A 21,695-nucleotide genomic window follows, 5' to 3' on the forward strand; every position below is an offset into this window, starting at 1 on the left:
GCATCTCGCTCAGCATTAATCCCTTTATTGTTCTGCACTGAGCTCTCAGCTCCATTATTCCCTGTAGACCTGTTCCATATTCATCCTGCTTTACCTGCTTCTGAAACCAAGCCTTCTCCTTTCATCTGCTCCTGTCCCTGCTCTGTCCAAGCCACACTGCTTGCCCTCATGCACTGTCTCCAATATCATGTACTTCACTAAGAAAAGTGCTTATACATAACATAAGCTATTAATGGATAATCTGGAAATAAAGTGTACCAGTAAAACCTCACATGCTATAACGAACTCAGGGCAATTCTGCTTAAAGGCAGAGTAGACATAAAATTGTACAAATCTCAAGTTCAGATATTTTAGGACACCTGTGTAATGTATTAACTTAAAGTTCTTTGTACAGACATGGAAAGTTTTCTGCTGAATGAGCATAAGATCAAAATTGTCATCACATACCAACCCAGAAACACAGTTTTCCCAGGGTCTTGCCTCTTGCCAGCATTCATGGAACCTGTCTGGGTACACCCTCTGCAGTTTTCTGTTCAGAATCAGCAGCACCTCTGCAGAGAAGACACTGTCCTGCTAGAGAAACTGCAGTACTCACACCTTCTCTTCCCTCCCCATTAGGTGACTGGCCTGTGGCAGCTCAGACCCAGGACACTGGAATTGTTATTGCCAGTGCCACAGCAGCATCCTCTGTCCCTGCTTGACCCCTCTCTCCCATCTGTGAGTTGCCTGCCACTTTGCTTCCTTCTCATACCACCTCCTTGAGCTGTCCGAGCTCCATAAGGAAGAGAGCCAGAGCTGATACTCCTCTCAATTTCTGTCCATTGGCTGCCACCTGAGTACACATCCCTCCTGCTCCTGAAGTAACTGAAAGTGGTGAAGAAAAGCTTCAAACTCAGAGCTATATGTTATAGATAGATAAGAAAATTAAGAGGGAGAATTACTTGGACAAAGATTACGGAGAAACTGTAGTGCAAACCGAACCAACTCACAGCCCCATGCTCCAATCACAGGATGCTGCTTTCCCTGACCTCTTTCCAGAATTTACAACTGAACTAAACTTCTAAGGCTTTTGTTACACTTAGTTTCACAACAGAAACTCTAGCCTAATTTCATTCCACCCGCTGTTACAATACACAAGAAGTCCCAGTGATCATAGCTGTAAGATTTGAGGTATATTGGTCACATCAGGTCCTCACAGTTAAGGGCAAAAGCAGTCCAGAGATCTTCAATAAGACTGTCAAGACAGTCTCTGAGCCACTTTTCAGAATATGAAACTTTCCCTTTGCTATTGCTCCCTAGAGTGAGGTGAGGAAGAGGCTGACAGTACTTTTATACTACATGCAGAAGAGGCATATTGGTGTTTAAATGCATTTCACCTACCAGAAGTCCGAGTGTTCAAATAGTGCTGGACCTGACACCCACACTGGGAATTGTCAGTTACAAGCTAATTAGATCCAAGCCTTCCTGTTCAACTGCAAAGACATTTTGCACTTCCAAGCCACCAAATCATCAGAGCTGCTGTTTGGATCTAATGGACAAGTTCCTGGTTATGATCAGTTTGGAAAGAATCCCCAGTGCACCAAAGCTGCCTGCTACTTCTTGTAGGTATTTGAAACCAAGAGTTTTCTGCTTGTACTATCACATCTGCACAAAACTTACCTCTTTGGGCAAGGATGTTAATTTGTTTCTATCAGCATTCAAATTGTTCAGCTTCTTTAGTTTTCCAATGCTCTTCGGCAATGACTGTGCCAACACAAACAAAATAAAATGCAAACAGAATTCGTAAATACAAAGTCAGAACAAAACTTCTCTCACTTTAAAAATTAAGTAATATTCTGATCCACTTTCAAAATTGAAGTGTCTTAGTCCTCATTACTGCCAGACCTTCCAAAGAAGAACTAAAGGTTTATATTGCAGAACAAATATCTAGGAATGTCAGTTTCTAATACAAATTCACTCATGAAATATCTCTGCACTAAGACAATAGTCACACAAGAGCTGTGTACAGAATACACGTATGCAGAATGCCCATATCATCGAACTTCAGGTTTTCCAAATTAATTGAGAAGCAATCTCCTAACTTAGGTGCTATGAACTGACTTATGGAGAAGCATCTTTCCATCAGACTTATGACCCTAACTCAATCATACCAACTGAACTTAAGAAATGCTCAAACCTACATCTTTATAGAGACATCTACTCAACCAGTGTCAGTGTCATGTGAAGACAGTTCCAGAATAATGGAAGGAAACACCTAACAGAAGGAATTCTTATTTATTTTAACTGACCACATATCGTATTTAATATCTGGCTGGAGTACAGCAGCAGAGCAGTGAGCAATACAACAGAAGCTCTGCAGCGCTCAGGGCTCCTATTCAGTTCCGGCAAGTCTGATCCAGATAATGCACAGGAAAAACTGGCGATAACACAATACAGCACAAACCCCCCATTAAAAACACAACAAAGTAAGTGATACCTGCACTCCACATGCTCCAATTCCCTTACTGGTCATGAAAGATTCAAGAATGAATATGTAATTGCTGAAGCATTTGAAGGGCATATTGTTACTACACACAACTTGATCTCCAGCATTCATTGAACAGGTAAGAAATAAGATGCATTTAAAGAAAACTTGCTAGTTAGCAGGAGCAAGGGTGAGTAATCTAATGAGCTAAGTGATTCAGCACCTAAGAGCAGGTCTTATTACCACCCACCATTTGAGTAGCCATGACCATGTTTACCTGCAGCTGGTTTTCTGTGAGAACTAGTTCAGTAAGGCTTTCACAGTCTCCAATTGAATCTGTTAGTTGAATCAGTTTGTTCTGATCAACCTTTAAAATGGAGAGCCTTCGCAATTTTCCTGGACAGAAAGAAAAATGTGGTTTTTTAGTTTAGTATCCTCCAATACCTGCTTTAATTACATAAAATTTTACTGCTGCAAAACTTCTAGAAATCCTCTAAAACAATGAATTTTTTCAGGTAAAAAAAAGAACTCAAGCACTGCTTCACTTGGTGCTTGCACTATGTTAGGAAGTTTTAACATCACTGAGTTCATATTCAATATAAATATTCATATCCAACATTTAAGCCTAAGAAAATTGCAATAAATTTGCAATCTGAACATATTCCATGTAAATATCAAGGATGTGTCTACCCAAAGGCCTATAAATACGTGAAAATTATCAGGTTTTTCCTCCATTATACAACATTTATTAATAAAAAAGTGTGCAGAAGATCACCTACACCTAACTCAGCTACAGTGAGAATGGCTTGCAGTGAAGGGACAGCCCAAACGCAAACTGGATTAAGGTCTCCTTGTCCTCATATAGAACCCAGTTAGTCAGACATGAAACCCAATTTTATTCTTTAGACTAGAAATAAAACTTCTTTGAAAGTGGTCTTCCCATGAAGAACAAAATACCATTTCAGCACAGAAAGCTCACGTTGTTCTTCTTTGCAACAGAATGGGGAGAGCCCAAGACAGAGAATTCAGGAGATATCACTAGCTGCTGACACCTCCCTGCCATCCCTACATGGTCCAAAACAGCTGTAATAGGCTGGCATATCAAATTCGCTGCTGATGCTAAATCGTGAAGAGACATCTGATATGCAGAAAGATAAAAACCTAAAGAGAAACTCAAGGTTTAGCACAGAGAAGTGCAGAGCTCTGCAACCAGGCAGAATAAACCTGTGCACCAGCACCGCCTGGGAAATGAGGGCTGTACAAGAGTTCTACTGGAAGGGACCTGGAGACTATTGAGGGCACCAGGCTGAACATAACTAGCAGTGAGCTCTCACCAGAAATAAACACTAGCTGGACTACATTAGGAGAATTAAAGTCAGCAGATCAATAGAAGTTGCTATATCCCATCTACCTGCAAATAGTGAAATCACACCTGTAAAATCATTCTCAGATTCACGTCATGTCCTGTCTTCCCCGTGTTCAAATGATGAGGGTCCAGTAGAAAGCTATCAAGATGGCCAGGGCACATGTGAGCTGAGGCTGAGGGAGCTGGCTTTGTTGACCACCACCAAGAGGCAGCCGAGGAGATATCTAGGAACTACATATCCCACAGCTACTTGAAGGGCAGTTACAGAGATGACAGAGGAAAACTCTTCCCTGTAGTGGCAGGTAAGACAGCAATGGCTGTAAATTGAAGCATGGAAGATCCCAGCTGGACATCAGAAGCAGCTTCCTCACTAGGAGGTGATGCCCGGGGTGCTGGAGCCAGCTCCATTAGGGCTTTAGAGGCTTGGTGAGACATGGCATGACCCACTGGTGCTGACAAGAGCCCTGCTTCAAGGGCTCTACAGATCCAGCAATCCAACCACCAATTCAGTGATCAGCTGAGCAACACCCAGGAGCTTTCACATTAGACCAGCAAGGTTCACTTCTGCCAACAAGCTCTATCTAGCAGACTTCATGGGCTGTTGCATTTAAGAAGGTACAGCTCCATTTCTGATGTACAACAACTGTGCTGGCCAGCTCAGGTCATCACAGGGGGCTGCTATAACTCTATCAAACACACATTAGCCAGCTGTAGGACCCACACTACTCACCCCACCTCCCCCAGCTGAACTTCTAGAAAAACATTTCTCTTTTCTCATATAGCATTCAGGGGAAGGGGGAAGGTCTGTCCACTCTTTTACACATGTTAGATGTAGTTAAACCACATTCACAAGTCCTCCTTATCCTACAGCTTTATTTTGAAAGAAAAAAAAAAGTCTTCTCAAGAAAGTACACTCGTACACTCTTGTAATGTGACACTTTCCAGAAAAACAGCTCATGAGCAACAGAGAAAAAAATGCTTCGCTGACTACTTGTCACAACTACTGCATGGGTAAAAACATGTACCTTAAAAAAGGCACTGGTAGTGCTTCAGAAAATATTCTTCAGTTACTGAACCTATTCTAAGGGGTCAGACACAGAAAGATTGTAGTTTGAATATTCAAGGGCAAGGAGTAATGGGCTGAAGTGCAACCAGTCATCCACTGGGTTCAGTATAGGATTAATCACATTGTCCAACTGGAGAGAAATACACATCCCCACTAAAAATTCTGTATTTCTATGGTGATACTGTCAGTCAGTCTTATCAAGTGACCCACAGCACATTACAACCTAAAATTCTACAGTGTTAAAGAAGTTTATGATGGTGACATGGATACAGTGGAAACCAAAAGGACATATTAATTTTTATTTTGGTTGGTAGGAATCAAGTGAAGACTGAAAGAGGATTATGAGGTAGTCATGTAGAGAATAAAAATGCAAAGTTAATAGAATTATGCATTTCATACTAAGTAAAAGGAAAAAAAAAAACCAACCTGAGACAAGCTCACCTTTTGCATCAAAAGACTTCAAAAGACTTGAAAGCAAGTGACTTCCAGTTTATAATGGATTAAATGGTTCTGTGTGATAGCATTCACCTTGTACTTACCAATGCCATCAGGTAAGACCTGAAGTAAATTCTGAGAAACAAGCAAGTCTGTTAAAGAAGTCAGACCACTAATTTCTTCAGGAAGGCATTCCAATTTATTTTCAGAAACATCCAAACAAAGCAGGTTTTTCAGGTTTCCTACTTCCTGCAATACAAGACAAAAAATTTAAGTCATGCTCAAACATGTAAGAAAGCAATTTGAAAAATGTACCATTGCAATGAAATTCCACAAAGTAAAACAATTATCTGTATGACCTCTAAATTGGCCGTTCTCTACATGACCTCTACATGCAGAAAAAAAAAGTAAATAATTACACTTTACATATGCTAAACCAACCAAGTGATTTAGTCACAGTTTCTTATTCTAGCTATTAAGACTGCATTCAGTAGTCAAACAACGGATGCTGAGCTCACTGAGGCAAACAGCAGCCAAACCTGGAGTTTTCCCTCAAGTAGACTGCACAGTTGTTTTTTCAGAAAGGCAGATTATCAACCTGCACATAATTAAATCTACCCCTCCCAATTAACCCTAGGCAAATTAGGATTAGTCTCTCCTGGCTGCTACAGCAACGTGCCATGACATCTAGGGATTTCATATCTTCACATCTCCCAACTACAACAAATGTAGAAACAGGAATTAGGAGTGTTGCTCTAGCAAGCATATTTGAACTGCCAAGTTATACTGCCATCATCTGCAATTATTATTGACTACTTAAGGTTTTTACAATGGTAATCCAACAATTAGACAGAGAAATGCCTTTGTCCCTACTAGCTATCAGAGCACCCTCCCATTTCCCATGTACACAGACACCTCTATACATGCTTGAGAATAGTTCTTACTTTAGTCATTCACCTTTCAGAGAAGAGAACAGCTGGGGCAGAACTGCCCTTTACTTTTACATATATGAAATTTTCATACAGTGACAGCCATGATCCTAACTCACAGGATCAGTTCTTTTACTTTTGAAACATCTGCCTCTCAAGAGGATCTTTCATTAAACACATACACATACCCTTTATCCTACACAAGTTCATCTTTTGGCCATTAGACAAAATACACAATAACGGCCAGTTTCAATAAAAACAGCATCTAAAGTTAAACTTGACCTTTTATAAATTATGATTTCTACTTAAAAAATTATTAGGCCAAGCCAACAAAAACAAAGTCAACTAAGCCCACTAAACTGTAACTGATTTCCCAGGTACACAGTTGACAATTTGATCAATATATGAAATAACAGTGAACTGCAGGAGGAACTGAAGAAAAATCAGGTTTTGACATGTCTGTAAAGGAAAAAAAGAGAAAAGGACCCATCCCACATGTTATCACAGTTCTTAAAAAAAGGAAATTTGGAGTGCTGTAAACTTTAAATGCTAAGGCCCTCATCCTGTGAGTGATATCAGATAGGGGATTTGCCTGAATAAATCAAAATTTCTATTTACGGCAACAGTTCTGTTACTTCTCCCTAACACTGTGCTTCATTGGATGAAGATGACTGCAAAAAGCAAAGAATCATACTCAGAACTATTAAAACTGCAATTTAGATAGATAAACAGGTGAGGGTTAGCTCAGATGACTAGTGGCTCCCTGATGATTGGGCAAGAACTGTAAACAGTGGGTGTGTCATCCTAAAAATTTAACAGTGCAGCTATTAGGAAACAATTCCTTTGTCAAAATGCTTAAAAGAAAATTTCTGAGAATATATAGTATCATGGCCAATCTCTTATTAATTTATTAAGAGAAGACCCTTACACATCCAAAGCCAAACCCAGGCAAAGTGAACTGAGAAATCTATTCCATTTTAAAGCACTTCCCTTTAGGTATGAATGAAAAGGTTTTCTTTTAAAAGCATCTTCAAAACAGTATTAGTAGAGCTCATCTTTACCTGAGGTATTTCGGCTAACTGGTTTCCATCCAACCAGAGGTCTTTAAGATTGAAAAGTGCACCAATTGTTTCTGGCTACAATATAAAACATCATAATGTTAAGTAGCATAGCAGCTTTAAGTAAAAAACAAATGGCCACCTTGCAATTACAATATAAGTAAACCAATTCTTATGCAAGCACTAGTTAGAGGTACCTTGATTAAATGTAGCAAGGGTGACTGTAAGCTTTTGGGAACTCCATCATACAAGTTAATTGCTATAGCTTAACAAATTACCATTCTCTACCTGGCATTAACTAACAAATTGCAGCACACTCTTGATCAACTGCAAATCCATCATTTAATTGAGTCAGACTTCATGGGACATGAAAGATATCTTTTTGGTAGATCAATCTGTGACAATGTAGGACCCTGCAAACCTCAATAGTTTGCCTCAGCCCTTTTACAAAGATTCCTACTCTCACCCTGAAAATAAGTGAGCTTTCATCTGTGCTCAGCTCATCCAGCTCCTGACAGAAGCCCATGTATTCATTGTAACTGCAAGCACAGACAAGAGTTTGTGCCCTTCCACTCCTTTTTACTTCCATAAAAAAAGCTGTGCAGTGATCTCATTTTCTAGAGATCACCAGCAGTTTTTTGAGTAAAGTGATATTGTACTGAACAAGACTAAGCAGATACAGGAATCACCAGCTCACTGCCAGAATTCATCTGTGCATACAAAAAGACTCTCCCTCCACACATTTTTCTTTCTTCAATTTTGGACATCATATAACCTATTTAATCTAAATGATGCATAAAACAAGACCAATGTGCACTTTCAGTGGCATGTTCTCTTACCAAGTGATAAAGTTCATTGTTTCCTAAATCAAGTTCTTCTAGTCGCTGCAGCTGGGCAAGTGATCTGTGAGATAAGTCAAAGCAAAACCACATTAGACTAAACCAACAGAAACCCTATGTATTTGAATGAGCTCATTTTACTGAAACTTGAATTTCAAATTACAGTGTACTGAAGGCAGACAGCTATTTTACCAGGCATAGACTATTTGCAGTAATACCTTACTGAAAAAATAATTTGGTTTGTCAGTCTAACTGTATTTCTTTGAAACTTAGAACAGGCAATCAAATCATTATTTTTTTTTATTATTTTAACCGTAAGTCCCTTGGGGTGGAAAATGCCACATAGTCTAGTACAGTTAGTTAGGTTTATTTTTAGGGGAAATTTACAGTTATGCAACTGGACAAAAATTCCCCATAGTGTAACTATGTGACTCAAGACTCAATAAATCCATTATTTATCTTCTCAGCATGATCCATCCTTTTCTGAAGTATTTCAGGTTGGATTCAAGACTGTAAACAGAGGGAAGCCCAAAAGGATGTAAAAGAAGTTCTCTGAACATAAACAGACACAGAGAGCCACCCTTCTCCTTCAAAAACAGTCTGTTGCTTACCTTCCCCAAAGTTACAGTAGCATGAAAGCCAGCAAGACTTCTCAACTACATTACCTGCAGTCAGAATTTTCCAGGAGCAATAAAACTGTCAATATTTGCGATAGTTTCATTCTGACACTGCATGACAAAACTTAGCTAGTGATTCCTATCTTCTGATCACTGACATTTAAAGTGCCTTGTGGCTCACAGCTATAAACAGCCACAACCAAGGCAGTGGGTAGACTGACAGGAAAAAAGGAACCCAAAGCAACTAGGGATGAGATTCTGATTAAAATAGGTTAAATCTTTTACAGTATCTATTAGATTATCTAAACAAGCAAAATAGGAGTCACCAAAGCTCCTGCAAGAAGCAGCCAGTTAGTGAAGGAAGGAAGCTCCTTCATTAGAGAAAGAAAAGGCTTCTTCTAGGCAGACAAAAAGGATTCCCAAAATATAAGATACAAAATTAATCTTACAAAAGACCACAAAGTCCTCTGCCACAGATAACACAGAGACACCTGTATAACTTTTTTCCCCAAAAATCACAGTAGGTGGAGTCAGACTTCAGACATCAGTAGGCCTAGTTTGCTACTGAGGCTTTAGAAGCCTCCAGGTTTTAGAAGCTTTTGGTTACTCAGCCCCAAACGCAAACACTTATTTAAAAGGTCTAGAGTGGAAATCTCCAAGATCTTGTTACCCTACTTTCGCGGTTATGAAATTTCAGCATGAGAACAACCCAAACCACCACTCCCACTGCAGACACGCTTGTTCAGTGAGTGCAAGAAGTGTTTGGTGCTGCTGCGTTCTATACTGAATATTTTTTATAGAGCAAAGCCAATCCACACAAACTGCAAGGTCCATTAAATAATCAAGTACAACTAGGAATAATGGATGCAACTAGATGTGGCTAAAAGAAGGCTGTATCTCATACATGTCGTCAATTGGCACTGAATATTTTTCTAGCTGTCATTCAGTTTCACATGTTAGCAGATTTTAAGAATAAGAACATTTTGTTAATATAATCAAACACACAAAATGTCACTTACTCAGGTAAATACGTCAGCAAGTTTTCTCTCAGTTCCAGTGAAGCCAGGTTATAAAGACTAAAAAAAACAAACAAACACATTTTAATACAATCTTACTTTTCAGAAGTGTGTGTTTACACAGTTTAAAACAAAATTGCTGTAAAGTGGTTTTTTGTTGTTTTAGTTCAACCAGTCCCTGATGGGAAAGGCAGAATACAAAGACTAAGTTCTTGCATGTTTCTCTGTGATAGGCAATAGATTAAAGCTAGAAAGTAAACAGACAAAACAAATTTCCATTTGTTAAGAGGTCTGTAGCTGCAATTTACTGAACAGAGCATACTCATTTGAATTGCATTCACTTGCTTTCAGAATCTGTCACGGGCTACCAAAGTTACAGAGCACCAGGTAAACCCATCACTGTTCTAATGACGCCTGCTCATTACTGTGAGTGACATTATGCTTCTAAGCGGCTCACTTACTCCATATCCCGGGCTTTTACTAACATCACCATAGCAACATTCAGATTTCTCAGGGGTTTATTTATGACTAAATGGAACACAAGGAGTCAGACATTATCCCAACACTATAATCTGCTCTAATCCTCCACCATCACAGGGAAAAACAAAAATCAGATATGGTGATTGCAAATAAGGAGTTTTCTGCAACAGAATATGTTCCATCCCAGTGTGCACAGAAGGGGGACAGTGGCTAGGTCTTAAATAAAATCTAGTTTAGAAACAAGAATTCCACTAAATTTGAAACACATTAAGTCTAAATGTGTACACCTTAGGAAAAAAAAGAAGCCCTTACATTTAAACCATAAAAATTTAATTTTTTTTCATCTCAAACAGTACCAACATACTGAACTACAGGATCATTAGTTAGCCCCAGTAAAAAATCAGCTCAGTAAAACTTAAAAAAAAAAAAAAAAAAAAATCTTCACATGCAACTCCAATACAGCTATCTAAGCAGAGAAAAACAACAGAACTGATATAATGACTTATCAAAAAGAAATGAAAATTTTTCATGGATTGACTCTGGATAGTGTCTGAAAAATAAACCCTTATTTCAAACACATATTTTGTAGTGCATTCAGAAAATAGTGAATGAAATCTCAGGAGTTTTGATTACAGTCTCAGCAGCCCTCTCCAGCTTTTAAAATAAACACATTTTATCCAGTGGGTTCTGTATTCCTTCAGAAAAAGTACAGTTTAAATATCCCATATAGGTGAAGATACTTCAGTGAAAGCCTATTACAAATCCAATTAAAGGTTAAGTGAGAATAACTCAGCTACCGCCACTCAAAAAATCAATGACAGAAAGAAGGTAATAAGGCAGCCATCATTCCAACAACGCAAGAGAAAACTCACATGTAAAAATTTTAACACTATAAAACACAAGTCAAGATGGGACATGGTATTTGACATCCTCACAGAAACCAAACAAGTGAAGGGAAAGAGGGAAGGGGTGATGGAGAACCATTTATATCCAAGAGGAATGTGAGTCTGATCTTACTCACATTGACACACACAGACTGCCATTATATTTTTGTTTCAGGTTTTCTAGAAACCTAGTCCAATCTTCCTTTAAATTTTGCACTTTCTCTTCAAACTCATATTAGGTGAGGCCTATGACTCATTTTTATCAAGAGAATACAAAAAGGATGCACACACCGACAAGCTGCTTTGTAATCTTGTGTTTACACATCACCCACCATCTACTTATCTCCCTCCTCATCACACTGAAGCATTGATGAGTAAAATGGTGCAATCTCTTAATTTCTTTTCTTATCTCAGACACCACTTTGGCTGAGGCCAAACAGAAATCTTGGTTAGGAAAACCATGTTCAACAGCAAGAACTTGGGAACCACCATCTTAACCAGCCTTATAGTATCATTAAACTGGGCCAGGCCAGTGAATCAGCTCAGGAAATTGATCTTGTTTAAAAATATCCCAGCAAGGAGAGTAACACAGATCCCTAATCCAACACAGAATAAATCCCCTTAAACACCTGGGTTAGTATGAGTGCCAAGACGGTGCAAGGAAGGCAGCTGTACTGCAGTGCTGTGGGGACTCCCTGGGTAGCTGTGTCCTTGCAAGTACTCACACACAGCCACCTCTGCACTCAACCACACTCCATGCATTTTGGAGACTGTGGCCCACCACAGTCCCAGGTGAGGTTCTCTTCTTACGGGAGTAAACTACCTATCAGGTTATGTTTTCATCTCTAATGACACAGTTTTCTGAAGGATAAATGCTTCATTTATTCTACAGCTATTCTCACCCACAGCATGCTCACAACCCTAACTCTACCCTGGAACAAAAAAAAGACACTGCCCCACACTCTTTATTCTTTCTACTTCTTCCAAGGTCTTAAGTCCAAATCCAATAAGAAACATGAAGCTAGCCACCAAGTAATGTAAAATACAGACTAAGTCTATTAAGTTTAAACCAGCAAAGCTGCACCATTAGACTGAAATGTTATGTTTAAGGTGGATCCATCTGACAGAGAGGTCAGAAAATTAAAGGAAATTTGTGACTCATTATTCTTAAATTTTGACCAGTTAGAGAAACGGCTCCCAGCAAACCTAGGTGCAACTTAAAATGTGAAAATCTGAAAGCTATCATATAAAATAGCATTGTAAAATACCACTTATTCAGACGACACATATGTAAAGGTACAGTACGTACCTTTGAGATAGGCTCCTGTTCCAAGACACTCTAAAAAGAAGCCTCTTTCTCTTCTCCTCGCTTCATTGACTGTATCACCAACTGCACAAAGACCCTGAAAAGACCAATCTCTAAACTCCAGCCCCTAGATCAACCATATCCTGGACTGCATCAAAAAAAGTGTGGCCAGCAGGCTGAGGGAAGTGATTCTACTCTGCTCTGGTGAGATCCCACCTGGAGCACTGCATCCAGCCCTGGGGGCCCCAGCACAGGAAAGGAACAGACCTGCTGGAATGGGTCCAGAGCAGGGCCACAAAAACAGTGAGAGGATTAGAGCACCTCTCCTATGAAGACAGGCTCAGAGTTGGCATTGTTCAGTCTGGAGAAGAAATTTTTTTACAGTGAGCATTGTGAGACAAGTTAGAGGGTACCCAGAGAAGTTGTAGATGCCCCACCCCTAAAAGCATTCAAAGGTCATGTTGTAAAGGGCTTTGAGCAACCAAATCTAATGAAAGAAGTTTCTGCCCACAACAGGAAGATGATGATGATCTCTGGATCAACAGGACTAGATGATCTCTGAAGTTCCCTTCCAACCCACTCTACCAAATTCTACCAAGATGCTTAAACTTGGATGGTTTCAAGAGTTCCTGTAGCAGAGTTAACTACCACTTCAGTTCTTCCCTCAGTCTGCTGTATTTCACCCACAACTACTCTACCTGCCAGCAACATATCTTCCCTCAGTGTCTGAACAACCAGCTCCATGTGGATTTTTGGTGTAATGATATTTTCAATGCAACAAAAGCAACATTAGCCATATAGGGAAGTCATATATGCTTCCTGAACATGCCATATATGCTTTGTGAATTTCCTAAGGGTCTCTGAACACATAACCATGTAGTTCACGGTCTATATGCTCAAGGTATGCATTTTGCCCTTCTTCTTACAAGGTTCAACACTACATGCTTATTAGTTTCCAACTACTGCATAATGCTGACATACAATTAGACAAAGTTACCATGAAAGAACCTAACAATTCATATCCATTATACGATAACCTACAAATAATACAATAGTCCTGCCTTGATTATGCTTTGGTTACAGAAACCTGTTTTACAGTGTGAATGATAAAGAGCACTGATAAATCTTCGTAAAATTAATCTGGTAGAGTTGAAAGACAGAGACCTTCTGTCCACACCATGCAATATGGGAAAGATATTTTTGCAAATTCTTAGGTAATGAATCTCGCAAATTCTTATGTGAGCCAGAAATTACAGGAAGTATGAATTTCCAAAATGAAGGCACTACCAAACTATCTTCACACACATGAAGTCCTATAGTTCTACTTCAGAATACAAGGAAAGCTGAAAAAACAACTAGAAAGCAAGGTAACTAGATTTGGTTTGATGAAACTGTTATCATGTCTCACTAGTATTATTAAAGACCATTCATCCAGAAATCATCTTCAAGAGCTTTCCCCCTCCTCTTTTTTGGAGACAGAGTACCTTGATGTAACTTGTATCTAAATTACACACTCTTCTTCCCTCTCAAATTTAAGTGTATCATATTCAGGGGAAAGGTACTTATGGCTTTCTTTAGCAGGTCACTTCTGGAGTTTGACAAGCAGAGCAGCATTTTAGTAAGAACAATTCTGGTAACAAAATCTGAAATTAAGGATTATGGTCTTAATACCTGCCACTTTCTACAGAGCTGGGAGAAGTGGACACAAATTACAGGAGGGAAATACTCCTTCCTTGGAAGACTAATTTTAAACAGGTACAAAAAAAGTAAAGCTAATAATTTTTTCATCCTAGACTTAAACAGCAAAGGCATTGAAAGCCAGAGAAAGAGTATTGCACAGTTAGTTACTTGAATTGAATTGTCAATATGATTAATTGGCTTGTAAAAATCTACAGATCTTCCACAAGTAAAAACAGGATAAAAAACCAGCATCTTTCAGCCACTCTCTGGAGGAAAGCCTAAACAGATCGCCAGTAGTACAAGTAACACACAAATTTTAAAAACAGAGTAAAGTTCCACAGTTTATGGCCAAGGAATTCGCTAAATATGTTACGAAGGTAGTCTAAGATGCTAGTTAAGACTAGCTTTCTACATAAGCTTGACTTTCAAGCTCTGCTCTCTCTCCCTCACACGCACAGCAACACGCATGGACCAAAAGAATGGACAGGAACCCCTCAAAAGGCATAATCAAGAAGAAAAGAGAGATTCATAATTACAGCTCAGCCTGTTCACTTTTGAATGCTTTAACCAAACATTGTCTAATTTGCTTAGCAAGATTACTGACACAGACTGCAAAGGTTAAGCCAATTCACTATTACAACATGATTTCATTTTCAAAATATCTTCCATTCCACTCATGCAACGTCAATCTTCAACAACTTCAATAAAAATGGAATTATTTAATTTCAAAAAAATACCGCTAAATATGTGCTAATTTTTTTTTCTTGTGTAACATACAGGATGCAATATCTCTTACTTAAAGGCCAGATGGCACTGCATTCACTATTACATTGTTAAAGGGTTCCTGAAGTAAACTTCTGAGTTCCTTTACATCCAGTTTTGGCAGTCACCAAACAGCCGTGATTATCACTGAATGCTCTACCAGCTCAGACTCTGTAAATATTACTTGCCATGCTAAATTCAGATAAACCAGAAAAAGAGCTTTTAATACTATTTTTAATACTACTTATATCAGCCTGGTCAGACCACCTACATCCAGTTCTTCTCCTATGTATTTGCAAGATAACCCTCCCCCTCACTTCTGCTGAATCATGTAAGACCATATGTTAATCAGACATTACTATGCTAAACCTGAAAACAGAATTACATTGTCTTATTCCACACAATTTTAGGAACATTTTCCATTCTGTTTGATGCTACCAGATGTGTAATCTACACTTGAGACATCCAAGCATACACTAAGAAAAACACAGTCAAGGACTGGCCCAGAAATCCGTTATCAGGATTAGCATGCCATTCTGATCTGCTTCTGGATCATCTGCATTGAGCATGTCACCCTGCCTTTTGAAGACCTTTTACTCTCTCCAGCTATTCCTATTCCAATCAACATTAGAGACTCTGGTTCAGAGACTGCTGAAAACTTCAAAACCTCTAGAATTAAACATATATATGCAAAACCACCACGTTCAGTGACTAACGCGAAATCTCTGGATATCTATGGTTCCATGACTGTTGAAAAGCACGCCTATAACAAATCTTTCTGCAAAACAATGCTAACTGCAGCAACATTTGTTCTATTCTTTTCATTATTTTCACTTTCACAATGAAATGCCTGTTCCAGCATTCTACCTGCTAGCTGCATACGTTAAGAGGAAAAGTTCTCTGCTTACCTGGTAATTCCCTTTCAGTAGTAAGGTCCACAGATCCTTTCAGCCTGCTTGCAGCTTGGGGGTAAACCAGACTCATCAGTCATAGGCATCAGAATATCCTTCCCATCTAAAGAAATTCACCCTCCCCACGTTAAAAGTTTCTAAAGCCAAAATAAGGCTATCCTACTTTCTTGCATCAGAGACTGTGCAGTCCTCTTGAAAAAAACCAAAAAAGGGGAAGGGGAGGCTGTGAATGATGGGGATACTACAAATCATTATATTTCTATGATCTTTTGTTGAATTCTCAGGATTTCAAGATCATGTTCAAGTAAGAGACCATCTGTACATTTTCAGGGGAGGAATAAAGACTGCGTATGGTGGAGGAAAGCTTTTTTTATTTACCACGTAGGGAACTTTCAAAATACCCTTCCTGCCAGTCATGAATAATCTCATAATTTAAAGCTTAGCATCCAAAAAAACTAAAGTAATCTGGCAATCTTTATCTTTTCCATGCACAGACAAGACTGCTGAAAAAATTGTGAAAGCTAAAAACTGGGTATCAGTTAGATGTCTGGTGTGCTGATGGACAGCAGCTCTTAAATTGTAATTTAAAGCACAGTAGTGAAGCTCTGCCCTTTGCTTCAGCCATTTAAGAAACTTGTTGATTTTGTTGTCCCCACAGAATTTGACAGATAACTGTCTTTTTCAAACATGCATTTCATGCTGAAAGGACTGGTTTTTCAGCTAAGGACAATTCCTCGTGAAGCACCCTTCTGAGAGTCCAACGCTAGATTAAACATCAGAGACATACATAAAAGGCTTTCCAAAGAAGGTAACTGGATCTCATTCAAGCCTAAGAACCACAAATAAATAATAATGTGCCATCTGTAAAATAACTTGAAAAGCAGCACTATATGGCTCTCTAAAATCACAAATCTTTGCTGGTAAAAAGCCAATGTCACAGTGAGCTGAAGCCAACATTAGAGAATGAACACATATGGACAAAGAAGGTGCTAGGGACAGACAGACATTAGATTATTTATGCTACTACTATAAGGCATGCCCTAGGAAGCCTCGATTTACTCAAATACCCTTACATACAAATACTCTGATTTTTGAATTTCAGACAGTCATGCCTTGTGCTTTGGGTGCTACACAAATAAGTAAGTATTGAAGAGAAACCCTAGAAGTAAGTGGAAATTCCTAAATGTTACCAATGCTGGGAGGAACAGGTTATGCCTGCTTGTTGGGCAGCTCTACAGACACACACAGTCCTGCAGAATAGGCAAGGAAATTACACTTGCTCTCATTAGACTGAGAAATGCTGTAAAAGACACTCCTACTCACAGCTTAAATGGCGTAACTTGTTTCTCCAAATAGTTCAACTACCCAACAGGACAAGTACTGCTCCAAGCTGCACCCACCTAATTATTAGCTTAAGTATCTCACATGTATTAACACTCACTGTTTTACTCCAGAGAGCAACCAAACTACAAGTTAGGAGAACACAAATTACAGAGAAACACAAAAAGGAGCACTGGTAACATTAAGATATCTAGTCTTTTATCCAGTCCTAAAGTAGTGTATCACACATATTTTTAGCAAGCCCTGAAACAATACATGAGCTTAAAAGAGGAAGGCTACATCCAGCAGGGAAAAACTGTCAGCACATGTACCAGCACTGGATAAGCCGATTGAAGTGGTCACACAGCTAAGAAAAGCTGACATACTCTGAGCATGGCTATGAATAAGCACGAGGAAAGGCAAAATGTTCAAAGAAGGCCCTGCCTATGTTCTTCAAATATCCAGTTGCGACCCTTAAAAATACTCCTTCTAGCAACACAAAGGAAAAGAAAAATATAAAAGGTCTGTGCAGAAGAATTCTTAATGGCACAGTAAAAATATTAATGGAACTCTACATATCAATGGTTTGAACAAGCTCAAGCCACTGGCCTGGGACAGTGAAGCTGAACTCTGGCAGTCACTCACCTTATACATCAGACCATGGGAAAAACCGATTGAATATCCGAATTCACAAGGAAGACACACTTCCACTAATGGCTCACCGCAAGGCAATTCAAGTCTATTATCTGCCATTAGGAAGAACTTTCTTACTAACATTTAAATTACTACTGTTTGTAAAGTATTTGCCAATGCTTTTGCTGCTTTCCCCATTAAGACAGTAAGGCAAATTTGCATTGCCACAAGATTTTAAGTAGGTAGCTAAAAAAAAGAAACAAAAAAAGACCCTAAGTATATACTGATCACGGTACTACACGAAGATGAATGAGATTTCACTGGCTGTATTAGGCAGCTTTCTAGAAAGCACCATAAGACTGTAAGAAATTAGGATGCATTTCCCCAAGTTTCCACATGCTCTAGTCATTAGAAGACCTGCAAAAAGCACGTGGACTTCAAATTTTTCCCCAAACATGCCCAACTAGAGTAGAATAAAACACCAGTATGTTTTTTTTGTTTGCTCACTATTTGACAGATCTCACACAGAGTGCACACAGGTCCAGCCTATTCCATCAAATAACACCATGCATTATTATCCAAAGGACACTGAAACTCCAGTAAGGCATTTGCAAACGTATCCAAACACTTTTAAGAGCTTTACTTATTCTGTTTAGCCAGAAGAACACAATTAGCATTACTTTCTAATTCCCACCACTTTTTGGGTCCCAGTAGAACAAAGGAGGAAACAAAGAGTACAAGTATGCAACCTTTGGAGAAGCCACAGAGCATTTCATTACTTTTACCAAACGCAGGTTGGTTGGCTGCACCATCAAATTTACTTGCAATAAATGATGAAAATTTCGTAAACTAAAAAAGGAAAGTTGTACTTGTTGGTAGCCAGACTGAAAAAAACCAAATCTCTAACCTAAGTATCTAATGCTAAAAATCCAGTAAAATTCCCTCTCACAAGCAATCTATAAGGACTTCAGGTTGCTAGTTCGCTACAAAGACGACCTCCCAATAATTTCCAGTTGGAACCAGACAGGATCTCTTTCTGTCTGTTGCCAAGACATTCCTCAACACACTTCAGGAACAGTTACATTTTGGGTGGATACCCCATGAATTTCCCTCATGCTACATTAACATTCTTCTGAGTTCAAAAGCATCCATCCTTAGTCCAAGCTTACTGTTGACTTTCCAACTGCCAGATTCCCACCTACTGGGAATACCTGATGAGAAAAAAACAAGAGTCCCACACATTTGTCTCTGTTTCTTTAAGCATAAACTTGATAATAAAAACTTCTACTAATGAGATTAAAGTGTTTTTGTAAAAATACAATATTCATATTCTAGACAGCAAATGTGGGAGCACTTCCCAGATCAAAGCAGGCCTGTCAGACTTGAATAAATGTCTATCTCTCAGAAGAAATCTCCAAGACCACCAGGATGAGCACATGGGTCTTCCTGATGCAAGTGAGAACCCCAGATTTTTAGCTTCAATATTGGGAATCAATACTGACCTTGAGGGAGGAGGGCTTACACTGCTCTGTTCTGCAACAGCTCACACAGGGCTGAAATAGTATGACAGCATTTCCATGAACTGCTTAGGACCAGTATGAGGCAAATTTTTACTTTTTTTTCTTGCACAGCTCCATATACTGACATCTCTACAAACCTCTGGTATCCCCATTTTAACCAAAGTCGTTTCCAGTCATTTGCTCCAGAACAGAGTCTATCACCACTCACACTACCAAATGACAGGCAGGACAAGCAAGAAGCCACAGTCACCACAGCCAGTGAGCTCTCAAGGAAGCCAGCAACCTTCCTCTAGCTACTATCTGCAAAGCAGCAGTCCACCTCATGCTTTGGCAATCATTTCAGCTTGTCATGTTTCTTATATTTATTTTCAGAATCAGGTAGGATCCCAAATTTTTGACCTTGGTTTTCAGTAACTGCAAAGTCTGAACAGGCCTGTTTTTAGCTGCTTGTGCTGGAAAAGCTGCATGAAAAGTTTTGTGGACCTTTACAGAACAGGAAGAATGTCACAAAAGCCTTGGCCCATGCAATTTTTAGGTAAGACTTTCCCCTAGTCACTGGGTGCACATTAACTCTACGGGTTAGTGCTTGCAGAAGGTTTCAAAGGACATTTTCTGCTTTGCTTGCTGCTGGAATGGTTCCAGCTGACAGCTTTCATAGCCATGAGAAGTGGCTAAAGTCATGCTCGTCTGAACTTAACTACATTGCAGGGGCTCTTATTATTAAAATCCTTTCAAGAAGACTCCTGTTTAGAAAAAGCTGGAATTGACTGAACCAACAACAAATCAATGCAAAGGGTAATAGACCTGTGCAGCTATTTGCCAGGGGAGAATACTAAGGATGTCTACGCATGCTCAAGGAGAAACTGGACAAGTACGTTGAAGAGAGATTCACTATGGGCTATCAATTAGATAAACCAAAACTCTAAAGCTCAGGAAGTCCTCTGAACCAGAAACAGTCAGAGGATGCAAAGAGAAATCATCAAATACACACTTTTCTTTTTAATTCTCACTAGGCATCTACTTACTGTAACTGTAGAAGGAAGCTGGGGTAGATGAGCCTTTGAGATGAACTAGCAGAGTCATTCTCATGTATTCAACTGAGGCAACATGGAATTACCTCTTCTCCTTCAAACTGGAAAAGATACCCTTCTCCCCACTAACAGGACAGAGATTTCCCTTCTGAAAGTATGAATGTTCATTTCAGACAAAAGGAGACAGACAAACACTGTTCACTTTCCACATGTCTCCACTTTGGAAGTCTGTCGTTGCAACTCTGCTCTACTTTCCAGAGTTAACAAACACATCTTAAAAGCTTATAAAATTTCACCTTTAAGAGCTGTTCCTTTCATCTCCACAGCTCCCACTGGAGTTTTTTTCAGAACCAGACTGCTCCCATAGTTAGTTATGAACCTTCTAATTTCCATCCTGATCCCTGCCAGCTTTTACCCATCTGTTCTTGTGCCAACAATTGCCTGGTTTTGAGCTAAGCTGCAAGCCATCTGACACGCTCACAATAATGGATCAATGATCTACTACAACGTAGGAAAGCAAAAGGTCAGACTGACATCACAAAACACCTAATTAATTTTGCACCTAAAATTCCAAGTTACTCTAAATCACAGAGAAAGTAGTTGAACCATACACATACATGCTGAAGATTCTGCATTAGCCTGCTAATGTCAAGTGAAAATGCCAAGGGGTTTCTTTAACCAGATCCCTCAGACTTGAAAGAATAGAAAAAATAAGAATAGACCTGTAAATAATTTTATAGGAGTATTACATACAATTATGCAAGTCATTGATACAATAAGCATAACAATAACAAGAAAATAAATTAAGAGAGTAATATAGTATAAAAAACTTACTTTCCAATGTTTTCAGGTAGTGCTTGCAGAGAGATGTCGTTTACTGAAAGACACGTTAGATTCTGCAATTCAGGAAAGCTTTCAGGCAACCTATGGAGATATTAATTCAAATCAAGGACTTCCAGCAGAAGTATTCTCATTCATTTTCACAAAAATTAAAAAGAAAATCAAACATTAAAAAACCAAAACTTTTTTACTATTATTTTCTTGTATCACCAAATGGTAAAATAATTAAAATTTATTTTTATTCAGGCTTCAGTTACATACATGCTTATAGCATGGCCATTCTGTATTAGATACTAAGCTGCTCTTCAATTGCTGCTTTTTGAAGAAACAGTCTGTTCACTATGAAGACAATGTTTTGTGTTACAGCATTCCACATTTACTGGTTCACAACACAACAGCATGCAATCCCTCCCTTCTTACACTGTAAAATGCAGTCATATGCAAAACACTCCCAAAGTTACCAAAGCCTTTAGGTCTATCACTCAGTCGGTCTCCTGCAAGGCTTGGCTCCCCCTTCCCTTCACACTGATGGATTCCT

General features: G+C 39.0%; 1 protein-coding gene across 2 annotated transcripts in view; it reads right to left on the reverse strand.

Moving 5' to 3' along the window:
* LRRC1 (leucine rich repeat containing 1) overlaps positions 1 to 21,695 on the reverse strand; it is a 65,858-nt gene that overhangs the window by 12,806 nt on the left and 31,357 nt on the right. For both annotated transcript variants that reach the window (XM_064650335.1, XM_064650337.1), the window contains exons 4-10: positions 21,152 to 21,241; positions 9,794 to 9,850; positions 8,158 to 8,221; positions 7,322 to 7,396; positions 5,436 to 5,580; positions 2,742 to 2,860; positions 1,660 to 1,743 (exon numbers count right to left, since the gene is read on the reverse strand). In XM_064650335.1, the coding sequence (XP_064506405.1) occupies positions 1,660 to 1,743; positions 2,742 to 2,860; positions 5,436 to 5,580; positions 7,322 to 7,396; positions 8,158 to 8,221; positions 9,794 to 9,850; positions 21,152 to 21,241 (634 nt within the window). The remainder of the gene's footprint in view (positions 1 to 1,659; positions 1,744 to 2,741; positions 2,861 to 5,435; positions 5,581 to 7,321; positions 7,397 to 8,157; positions 8,222 to 9,793; positions 9,851 to 21,151; positions 21,242 to 21,695) is intronic.

Source organism: Pseudopipra pipra, chromosome 3 (assembly GCF_036250125.1).
Source record: "Pseudopipra pipra isolate bDixPip1 chromosome 3, bDixPip1.hap1, whole genome shotgun sequence".
Lineage (NCBI taxonomy): Eukaryota > Metazoa > Chordata > Aves > Passeriformes > Pipridae > Pseudopipra > Pseudopipra pipra.